This window comes from Carcharhinus amblyrhynchos, chromosome 2, assembly GCF_965287045.1.
Source record: "Carcharhinus amblyrhynchos chromosome 2, sCarAmb.v2.hapA, whole genome shotgun sequence".
Lineage (NCBI taxonomy): Eukaryota > Metazoa > Chordata > Chondrichthyes > Carcharhiniformes > Carcharhinidae > Carcharhinus > Carcharhinus amblyrhynchos.
This window is the reverse complement of record NC_137325.1, coordinates 108445825-108463096: the sequence shown is the minus strand read 5'-3', so window position 1 is coordinate 108463096 and position 17272 is coordinate 108445825. Positions and strand designations below refer to the sequence as shown.

At 42.3% G+C, this 17272-nt stretch overlaps 1 protein-coding gene across 5 annotated transcripts in view; it reads left to right on the top strand.

The window, feature by feature from the left end:
• Nucleotides 1-17272, top strand: part of trdmt1 (tRNA aspartic acid methyltransferase 1) — a 71187-nt gene that overhangs the window by 35897 nt on the left and 18018 nt on the right. For all 5 annotated transcript variants that reach the window (XM_080210833.1, XM_080210808.1, XM_080210799.1 and 2 more), the window contains 3 exons: nucleotides 3190-3261; nucleotides 3627-3692; nucleotides 13483-13552. In XM_080210833.1, coding sequence (XP_080066959.1) covers nucleotides 3190-3261; nucleotides 3627-3692; nucleotides 13483-13552 — 208 coding nt within the window. The remainder of the gene's footprint in view (nucleotides 1-3189; nucleotides 3262-3626; nucleotides 3693-13482; nucleotides 13553-17272) is intronic.

Here is a 17272-nt window from a genome sequence, read left to right as displayed (position 1 = left end):
TTGAGCTCCAGCTGTTCAGGATATATGTAAATGAACTAGTTGAGGAAACCAAATGTAGCATTTCCAAGTTTCCTGATGACACAAAACTGGGTGGAATTGTAATTTGTGAGGAGGAGGCAAGGAGGCTTCAAGGTGAATTAGACAAGTTGAGTGAGTGAGCAAACATATGGCAGATGCAGTGCAACGTAGCTAAATGGGAAGTTATATGCTTTGGTGTGAAAAACAGAAGAGTATTGTTTAAATGGTGATATATTGGGAAGCATGGATGGACAAAGGGATCTGGGTGTCCTTGCACACCATTCAGTGAAAGTGGAGAGGAAGGTGCAGCAAGCAATTAGGAATGGCCTTCATTGCAAGACAATTTGAGTTCAGGAGTAAGATTGTCTTATTGCAGTTATACAGGGACCTGATGAAGCCACATCTGGAGTATTGTGCACGGATTTGGTCTCGCCACCTAGGAAAGTACATACCACTGAGGATGTGCAGTGGAGGTTCACTAGGCTGGTACCGGGATTGGCGAGATTGCCTTTTGAGGAGAAATTGGTTCAATTGGACTTGTATTCACTAGCGTTTAGAAGGATGAGAGAAGATCTGATTGAAACATATAAAATTCTAACAGGGATGGACAAAGGGCGGATGTTTTTCCTGGTTAGGGAATTTAGAACCAGGTGACACAGTCTCAGGATATGGAGTGGACCAATTACGACTGAGGTGAGGAAAGATTTCTTGACTCAAAAGATGGTGAACCTGTGGAATTCTCTACAACAGAAGACTTTGGAAGTCAAGTCACTGAATGCATTCAAGAAGGAGATAATTTTTTAGATTTAAATGGCGTCAAAGGGTATGGGAGAATGTGGGAATATGTCATGAGATAGTGAATCGCCACGATCATGTTGAATGGTGGAGAAGGCTTGAAGGGCTGAATGGCCTACTCTAGCTTCTAATTTCTATGATAGCTCTCACCACTGGCTGGACTCTTATCTAGCAGGAAGGAAGATTGCTGAGGCTGTTGGAGGCTAATAACTTATGCTCTGGCAGTTCCTTTGGTATGTGTCCTAGGCATCTTCAGCTGCATCATCAATGAGCTTCCCTCCATCATAAGGTCAGAAGTGAGCATGGTTGCTGATGTTCAGCACCATTTGCAACTTTTCAGATACTTTGAAATTCCATGCTTGCATGTGCCAGAAGTTGGGCAGCATTCAAGGTTGTGATAATGACACACAAATGCTAGCTAATTACCAAATTCAGTAAGAGAGAATCTAACCATCTTCCCATGACATTCAACGGCGTTGCCTCCAACACCAACATTTACAGAGGAAATGTTAGGGATAAGTATTTCACTCAAGAGGGTGGTGAGTGAGTGGAATCGGCTGCCGTCGGTGGTGGTAGAGGCGAACTTGCTGGGGTCTTTTAAAAGACTTCTGGATAAGTATATGGGATGTAATGGATTGGGAGTTACAGATAGTTCTATGGCTTGGTAGGTAGAGATGTGATCAGTACAACTTGTGGGCCGAAGGGCCTGTTTGTGCTGTAGTGTTCTATGATCTATGTTCTATCCTGGGGGTTCCCATTGACCAGAAACTTAATGTGGGGTGTCCAATCCATAAAAAAAATTAATCCAACCAAAGTTCTGAAATGAATTATTAATGCCATCAATTGATGCATGCTAAAAGAACAATAAATGCTCATCAATGTTCAATTTGTGTTCCGCCTGAGCTAATTTGGTACACTTCTTATCACTGCTTAATCAAAATATGCCAGAGGAGAGGCTGGAGTAACTGTCATTGATGAGAGGCAGTACTTCACTCACTATGGAACTAATGAGACTTAGCAAATTTTAAATTGGTGAGAATCTAAAGGAAAAGTCTCAGTGGATGGTGTCACAACTGAGTCAAAGAAAGACAGTGGCCCTATCAATATAGTTCCAGAACATCACTCCAGGTGTTCCTCAGGGAGATGTCCCAAGTTCAACTCCCTTCAACTCTTGTAATTGATCAACACCCTGTGTTTTAAGTGTTGGAAGGGAGTTATTCACACATAATTCTGTATTATTCAGCTCTATTCATAGATAAGGCTCCACTGCTAGTCTATCACTGAATAAGGGTACCAACTGAGCTGCTGCTGAGAGGTAGCAGTTAATATTTTGTGCCACGTAAGCATCAGGTAATGAACATTTTGAACTAATGAAAAATCATCTAACTTGTTCTGACCTATGGCACAGCCTTCACAGTGCCTTGCCATTAACATTTTGGAGATCACCATTCACCAGAAATTCAATGTAAGGTATAGTAAGTAATTAGGAAACTAATAGAATGTTATTGTTTATTGTGAGGGGAGTTGAATAAAACGGTAGAGAAGTTATGCTTCAAGTTATACTAGGCATTGGTGAGATAACTAAATCTGGAGTACACGTGCAGTATTGGTCTCCTTATTTAAGGAAAGATGTAAATACATTGAAAACAGTTCAAAGAAAATTAATTTTTACTATTATCTGTAATTGCGTGGGCTGTCTTATGAGGAGCAGTTGGAAAGGCTAGGTTTGTATGTGCCACAGATTAGAAGAGTAAGAGGCAACTTGATTGAAACATATAAATGAAAATAAAATCCCATATCATACATTGAGGTAACTTGGACAAGTGTTCAAATGCTTTTTGAATTATATTTCAAAAGATTTCTGATGCTGTGGCATTTTTGCTGTGTTTGTTGCTTTAAAGTGTTAAGGGCGGCATGGTAACACAGTGGTTAGGACTGTTGCTTCACAGCACCAGAGACCCAGGTTCGATTCCCGGCTTGGGTCACTGTCTGTGTGAAATTTGCATGTTCTCCCCACGTCTGCATGGGTTTCCTCTGGGTGCTCCGGTTTCCTCCCACATTCTGAAAGACGTGCTAATTGGGTACAATAACCTGAACAGGCGCTGGAGTTTGGCAACTAGAGGAATTTCACAGTAACTTCACTGCAGTGTTAATGAAAGTCTTACTTGTGACTAATGAATTAACTTTAAGTTACAGTAGCTTTTTTGGTAGTATATATTAAAGATCATCTTTGTGAGCAGAATAAACTGGATAGCAAATAACTCAAATTATTTAAATGTGGAAGAATATTTTTTCTCTTTTTCTGTTTAGGAACAGTTTTGAAAAGAGGAGAATCCTTGTTTGAAATTCTAATTTTGCGTGTTTATTTTTAAACAGAATAGGTTCACAGAAAGATGTATTGGATCCCAGGACCAAGAGCTTTTTGTACATTCTTGACATACTTCCAAGGTGTGAACATATTACTTTCTAAAACATTATCAAGCATACGTATTCAATGGTAAACCAGTAGAATATTTCAAAAGACAGAAGTAAAAAAGTTGTAAATGAAAACAAAAGATACTACAAATTCACAGCAGGCCAGATAACATCTGAAAATTAAAAAGAATAGATACGATTTCAGTGAATTGATGCCAGGCTATTTAAATCTCAGCCAAAGATTAATTACAGTCTTCTACTTTGATAACTAGTTTATTTCCACCCTTCAGCGCCTAACAGTTTCTGAAAATGAAAATTTAAGATTAATTTTGAATAGGTATTTTATTTCAATAAATGACTTCTCATAGCTAAAATAATGTTTGTTCTGCTGTGCCCAGGCTTTCAAAAATTCCAAAATATATTCTTTTAGAAAACGTCAAAGGATTTGAAACATCTGTTGCTAGGTATGTATTTGGTTTATGAAACTGGTTCTGCTTTAACTTCGTATCATGACATTTTTTGTATCATTAAATGTTGGGATGAGGTTGCATGATGTTGACCTTGCATCTTCTTTATGCTGAGAATATATTCTAGATTAAGATCATATTACAGGGTGATTTGTTAAATAAGATTGTTGAGCACTTGATTTTCAATTAGAATTTTAAATCAGAAGAATACTTCAAGATAGTGTGCTGCAAAGGTTTAAGGATCTAAAGAATTTATTGATAAAATACACTGTGATTTACACTGTTAACTTTCAGAAGGTAACTAATCTTCTTTGTCAATTACAGTTTTGATGTGTCTTTCTGATAAAACAAAATAAGCATATTTCCATAGCCCAAGATTTTGTGGTCAGTGGTGCTAGTCATCCATTGTATTTACATGTATCAACTTACTTTCCGTGAGCATTTGCACTGGAAGTTGTGATTATTTGAAGTCAAAGCTACATGCAGCCCTAGCTCTACAGGGAATCTGGAATCTCTGCGAACATGGCAAGCAATGATATAGCTTTTCAACCAATTCAATTCATGAATCCTGAAGCAAACTGAACTTAAACTCGGAATCAGTTAATAGGATAGTTGCCTGGGGCTTTTCAGAGATGGGCAGGGATCCCACCTCCAGGGCGGATAGAGGCAGGGGGGTGGACCCAGGACCTAAGGCTGCATTTTACCAACCACAGCCAGTTAAGTGGCCCCAAAAGCTGCTGGCTAAATGAGAGGGTGCATATCTGAGCTCAGTAGCACCACTAGGAGCAGCAGTCATTGCTAGAGGATTAGGTCACGTCAGTAAAGGAGTGTTCTCAGAGGAAAGCAAGTGACTTCTGGGAGCTCTGAGATCAGACATGCAGGTCATGGTGGCGAGCTATGCTGGTGGAGAGACACATATGTTGGGAAAAAGGGTGTTTTGATATGATTTATTATTGTCGTCTGTATGAATATACAGTGAAAAGTATTGTTTCTTGCTCAGTATATAGAGATATGGGAAAGAAGAGTGTGCAGAATGTACTGTTACAGTCATAGCTAGGGTGTAGAGAAAGATCAGCTTAAAACAAGGTAGGTCCATTCAAAAGCCTGACAGCAGCAGGGAAGAAGCTGTTTTTGTGTCAGTTGGTACACGTCCTCAGACTTGTGTATCTTTTTCCCAATGGAAGAAGGTGGAGGAGAGCATGTTCATGGTGTGTGGGGTCCTTGATTATGCTGGCAGTTTTTCCAAGGCAACGGGAAATGTAGACCAAGTCAGTGGTTGGGAGGCTGGTTTGAGTGATGGACTGGGCTTCTTTCACCACTCTTTTGTACTTTATTGTGGTCTTGGCCACAGCAAGAGCCATACCAAGCCATGATACAGCCGGATAGAATGCTTTCTGTGGTGTATCTGTAGAAGTTGGTGAGAGCTGTAGCGGACATGCCAAATTTCCTTAGTCTCCTGAGAAAGTAGAGGTGCTGGTGGGCTTTCTTAACTGTGGTGCTGGCATGGGGGGAATCAGGACAGGTTGTTGGTGATCTGGACCCCAAAAAAATTAAAGTATTTGACCATTTCTACTTCATCCCCATTGATGTAAACAGGGACATGTTCTTCACTATGTTTCCTGGAGTCGATGACTATCTTCTTTGTTTTGTTGACATTGAGGGAGAGATTATTGTCGTTGCACCAGACAGTTCACCAGATTCTCTATTTCTTTCCTATATTGTGTCTCGTCATTGTTTGAGATCTGACCTACAACAGTGGTCACATCAGCAGACTCGAAAACTGAGTTGGAGGGGAATTTGGCCATACAGTTGGAGGTGTATAAGGAGTATAGTAAACAGTTGAGGACACAGCCTTATGGACCCCTGGTGTTGTTGCCTGTCCTTACTGACTGCAGCCTATGGGTTAGGAAGTTTATTATCCAGTTGCAGAGAGAGGAGCCAAGCCCCTGGCCATGAAGTTTGGAGATTGAGTTCCAAGGAATAGTGGTGCTAAGGGCTGTGCTATAGTCTATGGATAGGAGTCTGACATAGTGCCTTTGTTATCTCGGTGTTCCACGGTTGATTGTAGGGTCAGGCAGATGGCGCCTGCTGTGGGCCTGTTGCAATGATAGCAAACTGTAGTGGATCCAGGCAGTCTGGGAGGCAGGAATTGATTTGTGCCGTGACTAACCTTTTGAAGCATTTCATAATGATCCACCAGACAATAGTCATTGAGGTATGCTGCCTGATTTTTCTTCGGTACTGAAATGATGGTCATCTTCTTGAAGCAGGGGGACTTCAGATTGTGTAAAGAGAGGTTGAAGATGTCATAGAGGTATACAATATGGAAGTAGGCCCTTCGGCCCAACTTATCCATGCCGCCCCTTTTTGTTTTGAACCTCTGAGCTAGTCCCAATTGCCCGCATTGAGCCCATATCACTCTATACTCACCTTACCCACCTAACTGTCTAAATGCTTTTTAAAAGACAAAATTGTACCTGCCTCTACTACTACCTCTGGCAGCTTGTTCCAGACACTCCACAGCCTCTGTGTGAAAAAAATTGCCCCTTGGACCCTTTTGTATCTCTTCCTTCTCACCTTAAACCGATGCCCTCTGGCTTTAGACCTTTGGGAAAAGATGTTGACTATCAAGCTGATATATGCCCCTTATTATTTTACAGACCTCTGGAAGATCACCCTTCAGCCTTCTACGCTCCAGAGAAAAAGTCCCTATCTATCCAGCCTCTCCTTACAACTCAAACCATCAAGTCCCAGTAGCATCCTAGTAAATCTCTTTTGCACTCTTTCTAGTTTAATATCCTTTCTATACTAAGGTAACCAGAACTGTACACAGTATTCCAAGTGTGGCCTTACCAATGTGTTGTACAACTTCAACAAGACTTCCCAACACCTGTATTCAACGTTCTGACCGATGAAACCAAGCATGCTGAATGTCTCCTTCATCACTCTGTCCACCTATGATTCCACTTTCAAGGAGCTATGAACCCGTACCCCTCGATCTCTTTTTTCTATAATTCTCCCCAGTGCCCTACCATTAACTGAGTAACTCCTGCCCTGGTTCAGTCTACCAAAATGCATCACCTCGCATTTAGAACATAGAACATTACAGCGCAGAACAGGCCCTTCGGCCCACGATGTTGCGCCGACCAGTTAAAAAACAATGACCCACTAACCTAAACCAATCCCTTTTCGTCCATAAACCTATCCACGGATCTCTTAAACGCCCCCAAACTAGGCGCATTTACAACCGCAGCAGGCAGGGCATTCCAATCCCTCACCACCCTCTGGGTAAAGAACCTACCCCTGACATCCGTCCTATAACTACCCCCCCTTAATTTAAAGCCATGCCCCCTCGTGCTAGCTTTCTCCATCCGAGGAAAAAGGCTACCACTGTCCACCCTATCTAAACCTCTAATCATCTTATATGTTTCAATAAGATCCCCTCTTAGCCGCCTTCTTTCCAGCGAAAACAACCCCAAATCCCTCAGTCTCTCCTCATAGGACCTCCCCTCCATACCAGGCAACATCCTGGTAAACCTCCTCTGCACCCTCTCCAAAGCCTCCGCATCCTTCCTGTAATGTGGGGACCAGAACTGCACGCAGTACTCCAAGTGCGGCCGCACCAGAGTTGTGTACAGTTGCAACATGACGCTGCGACTCCTAAATTCAATCCCCCTACCAATAAACGCCAAGACACCGTATGCCTTCTTAACAACCCTATCTACTTGATTCCCAACTTTCAGGGATCTATGTACACATACACCTAGATCCCTCTGTTCATCCACACTATTCAAAGTCCTTCCATTAGCCCTATACTCAACACATCTGTTATTCCTACCAAAGTGAATTACCTCACACTTCTCCGCATTAAACTCCATCCGCCACCTCTCGGCCCAGCTCTGCAACCTGTCCAAGTCTTCCTGCAAACTATGACACCCTTCCTCACAATCTACCACACCTCCGACTTTGGTGTCATCAGCAAATTTACTAATCCACCCAACTATACCCTCATCCAGATCATTAATAAAAATTACAAACAGCAGTGGCCCCAAAACAGATCCCTGAGGCACACCACTCGTAACCGAACTCCATGACGAATATTTACCATCAACCACCACCCTCTGTCTCCTATCTGCTAGCCAATTCCTGATCCAATTTCCTAGATTACCCTCAATCCCATACATCTGCATTTTCTGCAGAAGCCTACCATGGTGAACCTTATCAAACGCCTTACTAAAATCCATATATACCACGTCAACTGCCTTACCCCCATCCACCTCTTTGGTCACTTTTTCAAAAAACTCAATAAGGTTAGTAAGGCACGACCTACCCGCTACAAAACCATGCTGACTATCCCCAATCAATTCATTACTCTCCAAATAACTATAAATCCTATCCCTAATAATTTTTTCTAAAACCTTGCCCACAACAGAAGTGAGACTCACCGGTCTATAATTCCCGGGGAAGTCTCTGTTCCCCTTCTTAAACAATGGGACAACATTCGCTAACCTCCAATCTTCCGGTACTATACCAGAGGCCAACGACGACCTGAAGATCAGAGCCAGAGGCTCTGCAATCACTTCTCTTGCCTCCCAGAGAATCCTAGGGTAAATCCCATCCGGACCAGGGGACTTATCTATCTTCAATCCCTCAAGAATATCCAGCACATCCTCCTTATCAACTGTAATACTGTCTATTCTACTCCCCTGCAACCCAGTGTCCTCAGCTATATTCTTGTCCCCCTGCGTGAACACCGAAGAGAAATATTGATTCAATGCCTCTCCAATCTCTTCCGGTTCCACACATAACTTCCCTCTGCTGTCTATAACTGGCCCTAATCTTGCCCTAACCAACCTTCTGTTCTTGACATACCTATAGAACGCCTTAGGATTAAGGAGAATCCTATCAGCCAAAGTCTTCTCATGTCCTCTTTTAGCCCTTCTTAACTCACTCTTCAACTCCCTCCTAGCCAATCTAAAGTTTTCTAGTGCACTACCCGAGCCCTCAAGTCTCATCTGAACATAAGCCTCCTTTTTCTTTTTAACCAACGAATCAACTTTTTTAGTGCACCACGGTTCCCTAGCCCTACCAACTCCTCCTTGCCTGACAGGGACATACCTATCACAGACTTGCAGTAGCTGCTCCTTGAAAAAACTCCACATTTCGGACATTCCCAGTCCCTGTAATCTCCTATCATTTAATCTCCTGTAATCATTTATCTAAATTAAACTCCATCTGTCATTCATCAGCCCACTAGCCTAATTAATCAAGACCCCGTTGCAATCCGAGATAACCTTCTTCACTGTCCAATATGCCACCAATCTTGGTGTCATTTGCAAACTTACTAACCATACCTCCTATATTCTCATCCAAATCATTAGTATAAATGACAAATAACAGTGGACCTAGCACTGATCCCTGAGGCACACAGCTGGTCACAAGTCTCTAGTTTGAAGAACAACCCTCTGCAACCACCCTCTGGCTTCTGTCATCAAGCCAGCTATGCATCCATTTAGCAACTCACCCTGGATCCCATGAGATTTAACCTTATGCAACAACTTACCATGTGGTACCTTGTCAAAGGCTTTGCTAAAGTCCATGTTGGCAACATCAACTGCACTGCCCTCATCTGCCTTCATGGCTACCCCTTCAAAAAACTCAATCAAATTTATGAGACATGATTTTTCACTCACAAGGCTATGTTGACTGTCCCTAATCAGTCCTTGCATCTCTAAATGCCTATAAATCCTGTCTCTCAAAATACCTTCCTACAACTTACCACTACTGATGTGAGGCTCACCAGCCTGTCGTTCCCAGGCTTTTCCCTGCAGCCCTTTTTAAAGAAAGGCACAACATTTGCCATCTTCCAATCTTCAGGCAACTCACCTGTGGCTATTAATGATTCAAATATCTTTGCTAGAAGACCTGCAATTTTCTCCCTAGCCTTCCACAATGTCCTGGGATACACTTCATCAGTTCCCAAGGATTCGTCTACCTTGATGAGCTTTAAGACTTACAGCACCACCACCTCTGTAATAATGTCTTCAAGACATTGCTATTTATTTCCCCAAGTTCCCTAACATCCATGCTTTTTTTCAACAGTAAATACTGATGAGAAATATTCATTTAGGATCTCACCCTTCTCTCGTGGATCTGCATAGACCTTGTTGATACTTAAGAGGTCCTACTCTCTCCCTTGTTACTCTTTTGGCCTTTATGTATTTGTAGAAGCTCTTTTGGATTCTCCTTTGCCTTATCTGCCAAAACAATCTTGTGGCCCCTTTTTGACCTCCTGATTTCTCTCTTAACTCTACTTCTACACGCCCTATACTCTTCACGGGATTCACTTGATCCCAGCTGCCTGTGCATGTCATGTGCCTCCTTCATCTTCTTGACCAGGGCCTCAATATTCTGAGTCATCCAGGGTTCCCTCCTTCTATCAGCCTTGCCCTTCACTCTAAGAGGAATGTGCTTACCCTCAACTCTGGTTAACACACTTTTGAGAGTGTGCCGTTTACCAGATGTCCCATTGCCTTCTCTCAGACTCCCCCAATTAACTTTTGAAAATTCCTGCCTGATACCATCAAAATTGGCCTTGCCCCACTTTAGTAATTTAAGTTTTGGGCCACACCTATCGTTCTCCATAGCTATCTTAAAACTAATAGAATTATGGTCATTGGTCCCGAAGTGATCCCTCGCTAACACTTCTGTCACCTGCCCTTCCTTATTTCCCAAGAGGAGGTCGAGTTTTGCCCCCTCTCTAGTCGGGCCATCGACATACTGAATGAGAAATTCCTCCTGAATACACTCAATAAATTTCTCTACCTCTAATATTATCCCTCTAATACTATGGCTGTCCCAGTCAATGTTAGGAACATTAAAATCCCCTACTATTACCACCCTATTTTTCTTGGAGCTATCTGTAATTTCCTCACGTATTTGCTCCTCAATTTCCTGCTGACTACTTGGGGGCCTATGGTACAACCCTACCAAAGTGATTTCCCCCTTGTTTCTCAGTTCTACCCATATCGACTCAGTGGCTGAACCTTTGGATATATCTCAATATTGCCGTGATGTCTTCCCTAATCAAAAGTGCAACTGTCCCTTCTCCATCTCCTGTTCTATCTTTCCTATAGCATCTGTACCCTGGAACGTTGAGCTGCCAGTCCTGTCTACTAATTCTCTCACCAGCTGGTCTGCGCAGGACCTGAGTGCTCATTCGGGTACCCTCTCTGGGCCAGTTTCTTTCCGTGGGTTGACTTTTGAGGAAGCTACTTTGACATTGGCAATGGTGACCTCGGATATAAGTTCATCTAAGGCTTCAGGGATGGACGGTGTGCTCTCGTTGGCCTCTTGCTCCACTTTAGTATTTTAAGTTTTGGGCCACACCTATCGTTCTCCATAGCTATCTTAAAACTAATAGAATTATGGTCATTGGTCCCGAAGTGACCAATGCATAGAATGCATTGAGCTCACCGGGGAGGAGTGCATTGGAGTTGGCAATTTTACCTGCCTTCATCCTGTAGCTTGTTACATCTTGCAGACCTTGTCAAAGTCGGTAGGAGTCTGTGTGGCGAGCCTAGGATTCTAGCTTGGTCCAGTACTGTCTATTGGCATCTTTGGTGGATCTCTGTAGATCATATCTGCCTTTCTGGGTGTGGCTTTGAGTGAAATGAAGTGGAATAGACAACCACATGCATTCTCGCACCATGTTTTCCCATATCTCACTCCCTGGTTTTCTCCCTGTGCCTTCCCACTCTCAACTGAGTGTCTTTGCAGGCAATACATTCCCATTGTACATAGGGACTTTACTGTGTCAAACTCTTGTAAGTAAGTCCAGTCTACAATGCCTCCTCCCTCAATGAACATGTTTCCTTTCCTTTTCTGTTCTCTCTTGTGAATCCCCATCGTTTTTCTCACTTCCTCTTTCCTCAGAACTTCATTCCTCTTTTCTGTCATTTTCTACTCCTGCTCACCCCTCCTATTCTGACCCTTTCATACTTGTATCTTTTCCTTGTTCCCACCACACATTTCTCTATTTCTCTCCTCACTCTCTGCCTGTTTCTCCTTTTTTCCCCTCCACCCTAACATTGATCCTGATATTTCTTCAACTCCAGCTCTGCATCTCAACCTTGGCTTGATACCACATTTAGGCATGACTTCCCTTACCTTGGATGTTCAACTATTTATTAATATAATTATCAGCTTTTGGTATAATTTCCTGCTCTGACACAGATAATAAAAGCAGAACAATAGAGCAGAAGAACCCAATGCACATTTTCTAAGCATGACCACCAAACTGTTTCCAAAGTGTTCAAAAAAGAGCACGTTATTTATGCATCCATTTTGAAATATTGCATGCTATGTCGTCATTCTACAATTGGGAATACAGTAATAGTTGTGGGAGCAACTATCTGTTGGGAGTAGTTTGAGAAGAGATATATATTTGTTATCTGTGAAGTACATGCACAGAATTCAGTTCAACATCCCTCTAATTCTTGATTATTATATATAGATTATAAAAGATGACAGGACATATAATCAGTATATAATGGAACATTACAGTTGTGTGTCTGTGTTTTTATTTGAAAAAAGCCAGACTTTCTGGCTGCAAAACTACTACATCTGGTGGGGGATCAAAGTTTATATGTTTTGCAAATACATTTGCAATGTTTTTTGGATCAGGCAATCCAACCTCAGTACAATGCCACTGTGCGTAGTTCAATGAAAATGCTTGCTACGGGACCAAAGACAAAATTAAGAAAATAAATAAATTCTTATCACATCATTGAGGAATGATGCCAGTTCCTTTAAATTTTTGCAGTTGAGACATTGTGACTTCCATCCCTGTCCCACCTCCAGAGCTCTGTTGATTCATCTCCATTTTTGAGTTAAAACCGCAGGCCTGCGTCCTCCTCCTAGTAACATGTAATTTATATGTTGTTTCCCACATGGAACTTTTTAATTGTTCAGTGTAGTCTAGGACTGTTGGGTTGCGTTCTTAGTAGTTACTGAAATTGGCCGTGGTACTTGTGCAGTTTTTCTAACAGTCATTTGGTTTTTTTTTATTTTGAAACATGTGCATTGCCTAGTGGTGCTGATTTCTTTATATCAGCTTTGCCAATTTCCTATCCCAATTTTTATTTTCCTCCTTATTCCTTTCATTTTTAGTCTCCAATTTGCTGCTAGTTAATATCAGCAGTTGGTTTTCATAATTTGCTCTGAGTGCTGCAGACTAAAAAATATGCAGAAATCAGTGACCATTTTGACTCCTCTACAGCTGGACTGTTCCTAACTGGATAGTGTACTTGATGTTAGTACTGATAAAGGTGGAAAATATTCATTCTATCTCTTGGAAAAATATTCACTCTAAAATGTATCATCTTAGAAAGAGGGAGGTACCAGGTTTGAATATAGACTGTGAGCAAGCTGAAATGATTTCCCACTTATTGTAACGTTAATGCCAGAGAGGATTAAAGTAACTAATACACAAACATCTCATCTATTTCTTTGAATGTGATCAGAATGTAATTTCTCTCCCATCTCCTTTTCATTTAGAAATTCCTAAACCATTAAAAATACAAATCATTAATAATTAGAATGTATTCTACAACTGAGTGATTATTGTAAAGTTATAAGTCTAGTTTTCTCAAGGCAAACTCATTTTTATGTGGTTGTATTATAGATGCAAGAATCTAATTAGGTTGATTCTGAGAAACTGTATTATAAGCACTTTACATTTGAAATTTATAAAAAATATGATCTTATTTTAAATGTTTTCAAACAGTGAAAAATTAATACAAACACTGGAGAACTGCAGATATACTTACCAGGCATTCCTACTATCGCCAACCTTGGTACGTAGACAACCCAATTCAATAGATGAGGTTTAATCCTTATTTTCCCTATTCCTTCCCTTTTTTGTTAATTTCAATGGTTAAAATAATGCTTTATATTTTATTTTGAAAGATGACATTCTGATTTTAACAGAAGAAAAAAGTTGTTGAACTGGTAGTACAATTGTGTTGTCTCATGAACTTTGATTTATAAAATGTTTGATTTTCCACATGAGCTTTGTACGTCAGTAAGGCATCTAACTCTCGAGGAGTGTAAATTGGAAACTTGGGCACGTATGGCCCCGGTTTTATGGCAGTAGTGTAAATGGTTGGGAAATTATGCAGCCACACACAGTCCAATTTCAGATTATGGGTTCTTCAGTTGTAAGGACCTTGCTTCAGCCCATTTCACATTGAGCACCTTCCTGATCTGCAGTATAATGTATCCTGTGATGAATTTATCCACTGAGGCTTTGGAGTGCCCTTTCTAAACATTTCTCCTGTTGAAAATTATAAATTTTATAAATCTACATTTTTGGAATCAGTATTTTTAATGAAAAGAACCATTGTAATCTGAGACAATTTTAAGTGTGGAAATATTCTTCCAATATTCAAATACTTCAATTCTGTTTTAGAATTTTAAGCATTCAGTGACATGAAAACTGTGAAAAAAATCAATGACCCTTAGTAGACATCATTGTTGAATTGAGGGACAGCCTCCATCGCTGACACTGCACAACTTCACAATACTGATTGCCTGGTTTTTACCAACATTTGAATTGCACTTTGGGAAGTGAAAGGCCACTGACCTTCCACTTTGGACCTTTCAGAGAGTTATAGAGCCTGACACTGAGCACATTTGAGCCTTTAAATGACATGGAATTCCCTGTCACTACTGACCCCTTTGCCAGCTGACAAACATCTGAGTTTCTATGGCAATGGTTAGTGCCACTGTGGTGCTTCTGGCCAATCACTCTGCAAGTGATAGAATGGTCTCCATGGCTCTGCACAAAGATTTGATGCTGGTAAGAGCACAGCTTCTTGCTCTGACCCATTGCATACGATTGCATTCGTTGGCAGGTTGCCTAGCATACCTTTGATATTGATGCTTGTCAAATCATGATCTCTGGGAAGCAGGACAACACTTGAAACTCTTGAGCAGAATTACTATGGGACCTTGCCTCCTGATGAGCTGGAATCTGTCTATCCATCTGTCTAAAATGAGTGACCTCCTTTAGGCTAAGGAAAAGGACGTATGAAATTATTTAAATGACACAAAAAATGGTGTGGCTACAAATTTGCTATTAATTAACAGTGGTAGTCTTCTGTTGTGATTTATTTGGAAAATCTTCTGCCCACGGGGCTATAGTGCCGACAGGGCAAAACCCTAAATTTGAGTCCCACTTGGGAGAGAGTTAGTTGCTATCACGTAGAAATGCTGCAGTTGGCTACATTATCCCTAGATTATTACAAAAAACAAACAAAGAACAACCCAGCACGGGAAACAGGCCCTTCGGCCCAACGAGCCCGCGCCGCCGCATCACCCTACACCTATCCTACCCTACGTGTCTACGAATGGAACCCCTAACTTAGCCAGATTCAGGGGAGAATAGTGTCAATTTGGTAAAACCAATCAGCCTAAGAGCACATCTTTGGGGTGTGGGAGGAAACCGGAGCACCCGGAGGAAACCCACACAACCACAGGGAGAATGCACAAACTCCCACAGACACAGGCCCAAATCCATGTATCTGCACAGCTAGCAGTGCTAGTCACCGAGCTGTTGCGGCGCCCGTCTACCGGCCCAGGATCAAGCACACACACCGACACGAAGTACTAGGCCACTCCCGGAACCTCCAAGAGCAGCCCACGCACGACCCACCGTGTGCATGCCCCTCGTTTGACACGAGGTGGACCTCCACCTGCGGAATAAAAAGACAAAAACGTTAATCTTACAAGTCTGCTTTTCCGGTGTCTCCCGAGGTTCTAACCTTATTTAATAGCCCCTACCATAACCCTCCATCCTCGTTTCACTCACGTGTCTATCTAACTGAACCTTAAACAAGTCCAATGTTCCTGCCTCCACCACCCTACTCGGTAGCGCGTTCCATACCCCCACAACTCTCTGCGTAAAGAACCTTCCTCTCACATCCAAATTATACCTCTCCCCCCTCACCCTTAAATCATGACCTCTCGTGTTTGTACCCAGTCTAGGGAGCAGTCTCTCACTATTAACTCTATCTATTCCCTTCAGTATCTTATATACCTCTATCATGTCCCCCCTCAATCTCCGTCTTTCCAAGGAGAATAGTCCCAGTTTCTCCAACCTTTCCTCGTAACCCAGCCCCTCCATGCCAGGCAACATCCTGGTAAACCTCCTCTGCACCCTTTCCAGAGACTCCACGTCCTTCCGGTAGTAAGGTGACCAGAACTGGATGCAGTACTCCAAATGCGGTCTAACCAACGTTCTATACAACTGAAGCATTAGACGGCAGCTTTTATACTCTATACCCCTTCCTATAAAGGCTAACATTCCATAAGCCTTCCTAACAACCTTCTCCACTTGTGACGCAACCTTCATGGATTTGTGAACCTGCACTCCCAGGTCCCTCTGTATTTCTATACTCCTAATCTGTCTACCTTTTATCACATAGCACCTCTCTGCATTATTCCTTCCAAAATGCATCACCTCGCATTTGTCAGGATTAAATTCCATCTGCCACCTATCTGCCCAATGCACCAACCTATCTATATCCTGTTGTATCACCTGACAATCCACTTCAGTACCCGCCAACCCTGCCATCTTGGTGTCATCCGCAAACTTGCTGATCACACCACCTACGCTTTCTTCCAAGTCATTTATGTATACTACGAAGAGGAGAGGTCCCAGTACTGAGCCCTGCGGCACACCACTGGTCACTGGCCTCCAGCCCGACAAGGTCCCCTCCACAACTACCCTCTGTCTCCTATTACCCAGCCAGTTCTCAATCCACCTAGCTACCTGACCTCGTATCCCATGCGCCTTAACCTTTTCTACCAGCCTACCATGAGGGACTTTGTCAAACGCCTTACTGAAATCCATATAGATGACATCAACAGCTCTCCCATCATCAACCGTTTTTGTCACCTCCTCAAAGAATTCCACCAGATTCGTAAGGCAAGACCTCCCTCTAACAAAGCCATGTTGCGTATCCCTAATCAGATCGCAACGCTCCAAATGCTCATACACCCTACCCCTAAATACTTTTTCCATTAATTTCCCTACCACCAATGTCAAACTCACCGGTCTATAATTTCCAGGGTTATCCCTACTACCTTTTTTGAACAGCGGTACCACATTTGCTACCCTCCAGTCCTCTGGGACCTCACCTGTGTCCAAAGAAGAGACAAAGATTTGCGCCAGAGGCCCAGCAATTTCATCTTTCACCTCCCTAAGCAGCCTGGGATAAATACCATCAGGCCCCGGAGCTTTATCTGTCCTTACGCTACCTAAAAGCCCTAGCACTTCCTCCCTCGTAATAGATATTTCCTGCAACTGATCCTCAGCTCCCTCCAAGAGACCGCACGATTCCGAACCCCTCTCCTTCGTGAATACCGACGCAAAGTATTCATTCAGGAGCTCCCCCATTCCCTCCGACTCAATACATAACTCCCCACTTTTGTCCCTAAGAGGACCAATTTTCCCTCTAACTACTCTCTTGCTCCTAATATAGGAATAAAATGCCTTTGGATTTTCCTTAATC